At 34.9% G+C, this 8230-nt stretch overlaps 1 protein-coding gene across 1 annotated transcript; it reads left to right on the top strand.

Moving 5' to 3' along the window:
* The first annotated feature begins 542 nt into the window (after window positions 1–542).
* LOC121413180 lies at window positions 543–7935 on the top strand. Its single transcript, XM_041605940.1, has 5 exons — window positions 543–1480; window positions 2990–3067; window positions 3607–3693; window positions 5227–5280; window positions 6802–7935. The coding sequence occupies exons 1-5, from the start codon at window positions 1044–1046 to the stop codon at window positions 7079–7081; spliced, it is 936 nt and encodes a 311-aa protein (XP_041461874.1). The 5' UTR covers window positions 543–1043; the 3' UTR covers window positions 7082–7935.
* Window positions 7936–8230: the final 295 nt, after the last annotated feature.

Genomic DNA, 8230 nt, shown 5'->3' with positions numbered 1-8230 from the left:
CACTTTATAAGTGTGTGATGTAGATCTAGAATAGATCTAACGTTTTGTAACTTGCAAGTTGCAACTGCCTTGCAAGCCAAGCATGATGAAGGAAGGCCCTACGCGAAAAACAAAACATGGGACTAAAAACACGTCGGTAGTACCGGGCAGTACCGTACTTACTGTCATGTCACGACTGTATTTTTCGCTTCGCTGTGTTCGATAGGAGTGCAGACGCAATTGAAGCTTGCCTTAATCAAATCATCAAATATTCTGGACAAACTGTGAGCTGATTGTCACTGTAAGGAGTAGAAAATGTTCCACGCCAGTCGCTCATATTTGTCTTGTCTTTCCATTAATGTTCATGCATGAGTGACGCCACGCCGGCAGAGATTAACTTAACGTTAGAAGAGATCGGCCGACCGGCCGATATCTGACTTCACTTCTTGTTGTGTTTGTTTTCTTTGTTCGAGACCGAGTGTGTGATTAATAATCACTTAATGGCCCGAATTCACAAAGGTGGTTTCGTTTGAAACCATGGTTTTTAGAAACCGTGGGTTTTAGAAACCATGGTTTTTGAAAAACCATGGTTTCTAAAATTTGGTATTCACAAACGATGGTTTCTAAAACCCACGGTTTCAACAGTGGTCTCAAATGAAACCACGGTTTCAACAGTGGTCTCAAATGAAACCACGGTTTCAACAGTGGACTCAAATGAAACCATGGTTTCAACTGTGGATTTAACCTCAAAACCAGGGATTTCCCCTTGTTTACCATAAACTGGGCATGCTCAGTGCATTGAAAACTACATTCAACAGCTAGTAGCACTGGCAACATTTTCCTTGTCAAAAAAAACAAAAAATAGATCTAGGCCTATAGCAATTCCCTCCACCCCCCCCCCCCCCTACAAAAAGTATGTTCCTGCCTGGCTGGGTTATGTTCAATTCACACACACAACACACACAACCACAACACACACAACCACAGCACATACACACACAACCACTGCATGCAACTTCACTGCATGCAATCTCCACCACACAACTACTGCTGCAACTTAAAAAATGGCAAAGCCAACAAAGCCTAACCACAAATGGCAGAACAGTGAAATTAATTATCTGTTACAACTCATTCATGATCACCATCAAGTAATTTGTAGCAAGGAGACTCACCAGAGAGCAAATGAAGCAAAGAAAGATGCGTGGAAAGCTGTTAATGAAAAATTTACACAAAGATTTGGAGCGAAGTGGACTGTAGCTCAAATGAAGGAATTATGGAAGAGACAACGGATCAGTGCCAAGAAGGAGTTTGGGGAGTACAAACGAAAAATACGGCAAACCGGTGGAGGTCCACCTCCATCTCCACTCAAGGCAACAACCATACTCATCAAGGAGATCCTTCCTTATGACTTCGTACAACTCCAAAATCCCTACGATGACGACGTCGTGCTCGAAAATGATGAGGCCATATCAGCCCTGGAGTTCATCCGTGGCAACAAAAAGTTAGTACCGGTAGACTCTCTTTGCAACTTTTTAGTCAAGATCTAGATCTATTTTTTTTCACATTTTCATGTTAATTTTCAAATTGAATCTGTACAGCTTTTGTCTGTGCACAATCTAGCATATCCTCTGGATCCTGGATTTAATTTCATTTTCTCATAATAAAAAGAATACGAGGAATTTAGTTGACATATCAACCCCCATATTAGTGATGAATTGTTTTGATACCGAAATTTCGATATCGTCGTCTGCGCAGACGATGTAGTAGTCCCATACGTATAAATACGTGCCCTATACAAAGCATAGATCGAACGACTCGGTCAGTGTTCTCAACATTCTACACTGCACGCGCTTATTTCGCTATTACTTTCTAACTTTGTTCCTAAATATTGCCAATATGTATTCAAACCATACTCACCCTACGTAATCCCAGACTTTCCTCTTATTTTCGATGAATGTTACCTGCTTGCTAGTGCTACGAAAATTGAAAGAAGACGCCGTAAGGCGTAACTCGTAAATTTCCGAGAACTTTAATAGTGATCAGCTGTTTAATCATGTGATGAATCTGCACATGCTCACAAAAAAAGAAGTTAAAGTATGAGGTGCTGTTTTACCACTGAACTATAATGCTTTTCACATACGTTTGCTCCATATATCTTCAAATAACCATCATTTCATTCGACTTCAGCGACTGCAGCACCACTAAGAAATTACAGTTTAGTTCTTTTTCACCGATGCTAGAAATCCATTTCCACTCATCTTTGTGGGGGGAGGGGGGTTAAGGAAAGAGGTGAAGAAGAAGAGGAAGAAGAAAAAGATCAAGCCAAGAGATGAAGAAGAAAAGAGAAAGAGGAAGTAGATGAAAATGAGGAAGAAAAAGATTCTAGATATTCATTTCCACTCATCTTTGGGGGGAATAAAGGAAGAAGAAGAGGAAGAAAAAAAAAGGATGAAGAAGAGGAAGAAGAAAAGATGAAGAAGAAAAAGAAGGGGAAGGAAAAGATGCTAGATATTTATTTCCATTTCCACTCATCTTGGGGGAGAGGGGTAAAGGAAGGAGAAGAAGAAGAAAAGATGAAGTGGAAGAAGAAAAAAAAAGAAGAGAAAGAAGAAAAGATGAAGAAGGAGACAAAGGAAATGAAGAAGAGGCAGAAGAAAAAAAAGAATGATGAAGATGTGTGTGTGTGTGTGTGTGTGTATATATATATATATATGTATGTATATATATTGTCAGTCCACTATTATAGGTTTACGCATGCCAGCATACATATGTTTGAGGGGGTGGGTGCCTTGATAATTGCACCGAAAAATCTCTAAAAGACGAGTGAAAATATTAACAGGAAAACACATTAAATTGAAAATGGTTTAATGTGAAAAATCCCATTCCTTATGCCACTGCCCTATGCAAAACAAAACAGACTATCATGCAGCCTAAAACGATTGGGCTAATCATCATAGGGGCGAAATTGATATTTTAGACTTTTATGGTTATCATTTGCTTTCTTTTATAGATCATCTTCGTCTACCGTGACCGATGATGCCATCTATGATGACGATGACCCAGTCAAAGATGACATCCCACATTCCAGGTATGTATTGTGCCATATTAATTTACATTGCATCTTTATTTCCAATTTAACTTATGCATATTTTCCTGCAAAGAGAATAGTTGTGAAAGTCAATAGACATCCATTAAAGTGATGTATTTATCCTTTAGGTTCGAAAACTAATTACCACGAGTCAATAACTTTTACATTACTGTGATTTTTTAATAATAATGAATATGGGGTTGATAATTTGAATATCTCAAATTAAAAAAAAATATCACCATAGCCTTGTGCGCCTACATCACTTGCGTACAGATGTGGCTGATCGATATGAGCACCCCCCCCCCCCACAAAAAAAGGAAAATATCACGACAGAAGAGGGTGGGGGAGGGAATTAAAAAAGGAAAAGAAAATAAATGTGAAATTTTCATTTGCCCCTAAGATTATTCTTAATCATTACCAAAACCATATGAAATATTTAGCAGCCTATCAATAGAGAGATTCTAAACACAGTATTGACAACTTTGGACTTATGTTTCGCCGGGACGTAATACCGACTTTGCCTTATTGTCTTCTTATAGATCATCTTTGCCTTCCGTGGCTGCTGATGCCAACTACATGCACGACACAGTCCATGACCTCCTAGATGATGAAATCCCTCAGTACAGGTATTAACAACGCCATTGTTACATTCATTTCCTTTTTTCTAAATGTTAAATTACACGAGTTTTCCTGTCGAGTAGTTATTTTTATAAGTTAAGGCAGGATGACTTTATCCTTTTTTAACCTACATATATTCAAAATCATTTTCCACTGTTCACATACTTACATGTTACTTTGATATTTAATTTTTTTCCGATTGGATGAAAATATGATGAGTATTTCTTATTTATTTCTCCAACAGCAATCAATCTGCAACCACCTCAAGACCCTTTGCAGCATCTGACTCTTCATCTACACGGTAATTATCAATTATTTTTCACCCTCAAATTATTCTTTTAAAAAAAAATATGTATTACAGTATTTGATCGTGGGGTGGATATCAGGCAAGGTCGGAGTATAACATTCATACAGGAGGAGATAATTGCTGGATTGGTTGCATGTGAGAATATTTTACTGATCAGAACAAATGAAATACATGAATGTTAAGAATTATTCTACATTTCCTTTTTTCCAATTGGATGAAAATATAATGAGAGTAATTTTCTTTTATTCATTTCTCCAACAGCAATCAATCTGCAACCACCTCAAGACCCTTTGTAGCATCTAACTCTTCATCTACACGGTAATTATCAATTATTTTTCACCTTCAAATTATTCTTTAAAAAAAATATGTATTACAGTATTTGATTGTGGGGGTGGATATCAGGCAAGGTTGGAGTATAACATTCATACAGGAGGAGATAATTGCTGGATTGGTTGCATGTGAGAATATTTTACTGATCAGAACAAATGAAAATGAAAAACATGTTAATTAGGATTATTCTACATTTCCTTTTTCCAATTGTATGAAAATATATGAGAGTAATTTTTTTATTCATTTCTCCAACAGCAATCAATCTGCAACCACCTCAAGACCCTTTGCAGCATCTGACTCTTCATCTACACGGTAATTATCAATTATTTTTCACCCTCAAATTATTCTTTTAAAAAAAATATGTATTACAGTATTTGATTGTGGGGGTGGATATCAGGCAAGGTTGGAGTATAACATTCATACAGGAGGAGATAATTGCTGGATTGGTTGCATGTGAGAATATTTTACTGATCAGAACAAATGAAAATGAAAAACATGTTAATTAGGATTATTCTACATTTCCTTTTTCCAATTGGATGAAAATATATGAGAGTAATTTTTTTATTCATTTCTCCAACAGCAATCAATCTGCAACCACCTCAAGACCCTTTGCAGCATCTGACTCTTCATCTACACGGTAATTATCAATTATTTTTCACCTTCAAATTATTCTTTAAAAAAATATATGTATTACAGTATTTGATTGTGGGGGTGGATATCAGGCAAGGTTGGAGTATAACATTCATACAGGAGGAGATAATTGCTGGATTGGTTGCATGTGAGAATATTTTACTGATCAGAACAAATGAAATACATGAATGTTAAGAATTATTCTACATTTCCTTTTTTCCAATTGGATGAAAATATAATGAGAGTAATTTTCTTTTATTCATTTCTCCAACAGCAATCAATCTGCATCCACCTCAAGACCCTTTGCAGCATCTGACTCTTCTACACGGTAAATTTGCAACCATTCTTCAATAAATTCTTCATGCAACGTTCCGATGAAGTCATGTTTTTATCCATTATTAATTTAAGATTGTAATTGCAATGAACCAAATAATTGCACTCTTTTTGAAATAATATTTTGTTTACAATAGAGTACACTGAAAGATAATAGTGAAGTTGAAATAACTGGGAAAAATGTTTACATGAAAAATACATAAAAAATCAAATGGAAAAACATCAACAAGCAAGCCCCATCAATTTATATTATTTCTTCATTAAAAAATTGGTGTAACTGACCAATCCCTGCATCTATAACTGATTGCACATGATGTGGGAACCTTGCAACACAGTATATATGAGTCAAATTGTGTTACATCGAGATTAATTAAGCCAGCAAACCAGAATTTCCATTTCATTCATGTCTATTTAAAATGTCAATCAAATTGCATTATTTAACATAATTATTATTCATATTACCAATTCAAAACTGGAACTTTAATCAATCATAAAAGTAAATCTATTGAATTGAACACTGCCAAAAACTGATGAATTAAATTTATTTCCACAACGAAATGTTGCATATTGAATGCATTCATTTAGCAATACTAGTTTTAATTAACTTAATGACTTCACCAATCTGAAAATACACATTCAGATCAAAATTGCAAATTTTGCAAAGTGATGACACTTGTTTAACCCTAAGAAGATGGGGGGGGGGCTGAATCAACCCCCTCAACATTTTTGCAATAAGTCTGCCGTGCAAATTTTTCTGATCGCCTCACTCAATGACTTTTTACTTTCAAGTCTCGCGCAAATTTTGAGACCGAAATAGTGACCCCCAAGTACATTGTGTACACGGTTCCGAAATTACGCAACAATTTGTCAGTACATGCAGACCCCAAATTGCTCTAAAACGTGAATTTGAGTACAAATACAATGCAAATATTGTTTTTAGCCAAAATTCATACAAATGTATAATTATTTTTCCTTTAACTACTTTAAAAGAATTATTTTCATCTTCTTTATGATTAAAACAAAGTTTTCGACAATTTCCATTGAAAGAAATAATAAAAACAAAAATACATAAAAAAAATTAGGATGCTATAAAATACATAAAAAACTAGATGTGATGTTGACATTTTTAAAAACAAATCAGATTCCTAGTATAAAGAGTATGTGATACAAAAATTAGCATTTTAGGAGCATTATTATGTTAATTAGAGCGAATGTCTGATTTTATGTATCAATTAACATGAGCAATGACATCTTTCACAGAATTTTATATAGTTTTGTAGATAATGCCATGGACATGGGTAACAGACGTGCCAATTTTCGTCGCAATCGATGGCCGAGATTATAAGGGGGGTGAATCACCCCCCCCCCACCCTCCCCCCCCCCCCCCCGGTATTCTTAGGCATCGAAATAGCCCAGTCAATTTAGGATTAAAGGTTGTGTGCATATCCAAAAATGGAGGGGAGAAGCTTCAGTGATACAATATGAACTTTTTTCTTTCAAAACTGAATTTATACAGATTTGAAGAAAATCAGAGAAGTGTAACACCTGCAAAGAGAAATTCAACCTCACAAGGTCAAGGGCGGAAGAAGGCTAAGATGACAGCGGAGGAAGTGTTGATCGAAATATCCAAGGAGGAACATGCCTTAAGAATGAAATACCTACAGGAGGAGCATCAACTTAAGATCCAATTTATGAGAGAGGAGCATGCTCTTAAGATGGAAATTATGAACTTGGAAAAAAGTACCATGGAGGTCAAGTACAAAGGAGCTCGTGGTTTGAATGAAAAGAAAGATTAATATCAACACATGTACACTATTATTGGCTGTAATTAACCAATTAATGTGTTATTATATACATAAATAAATATGGTAACTAAGTAAAAGACAATTAAAATTTGTACTTCCTTGCTTACTACTAATTTCATCATTAATTTCCACAGGGTATTGGCTTTTATTTCTTAAAGGAGAATGAAAGCTCAAGGATTCAGCATTTGTAAAAACATGAAAGTCAAAGAAAAAGTGATGAAACAGATTAAATTGTCCAAACAAAGTGACAGTTTTTAGTATTTGAATGGTTAGATCTGCAGTGCTATAAATGGTAAGATGTGCCATGTCACACTTGAACAACTCTCCATTGTAAAAGACCAACATTCTGATGACTGTACAAGCCAACTGTCTATGATGATTTTACTTATTTAAGAAAGATCAACTGGTTTCATGGAATTAATTTTGCTAAAGCTTGTTTATTTATACATTATAAATGCACTGAAACAGATGCAATACAAGTGCAAAAAGCCATATGGCAATTTACAATGTGAAAATGGATTATATTGATACATGTACACAGGTATGATGTATGTTCTTGTACATAAAAATGGTATTTATTTATTGCTATGTATTTACGCTGTAAAATGTGCTTCCATATTTTGTTTGCATCTAATTTTCTAATCAATTCATTACAATGGAAGCTGAAAGACATTGTAGATATGCATATCAAACAGTAATCAGATGCATGCATTTTACATGCATATCTTGGGGCATGCAGTAAACTTTCTGTGAGCTATCAAAGTTCTAATCTTAAGAATTTGAAAAATCCAATCTAAAATAAGTAAGAATATTTCAGACGAGAAATAAGCGATTTACATATTTGATGCTTTGTGATTATTTATAATAGAGGACTTTGTTGTTTAAATTCAAAAAATCATTTAAAATACATGTATTCCTTGAAAAACACCTGATAGTGATAAAGAAAGGTTAATTTTAAATACTAGTAGTTGAAAAATAGATTACAGGATTTTCCTTTGTATTCATCTCAATTCTAAGTAATCCTGTGCTATTCTACAAAGGAAACACACAAATACCTGTTCTTCCCATTAAAGAGCAAATCCACCCACCTGAACAAAAAGTTGATTTGAATGGATCAAGAAAAATATTCAGTGTTATGCT

The sequence above is a fragment of the Lytechinus variegatus genome, chromosome 4 (assembly GCF_018143015.1).
Source record: "Lytechinus variegatus isolate NC3 chromosome 4, Lvar_3.0, whole genome shotgun sequence".
NCBI classification, from domain to species: Eukaryota; Metazoa; Echinodermata; class Echinoidea; order Temnopleuroida; family Toxopneustidae; genus Lytechinus; species Lytechinus variegatus.
Note: the sequence above shows the minus strand (reverse complement) of the source record. Positions and strands in the feature narration are given on the sequence as shown.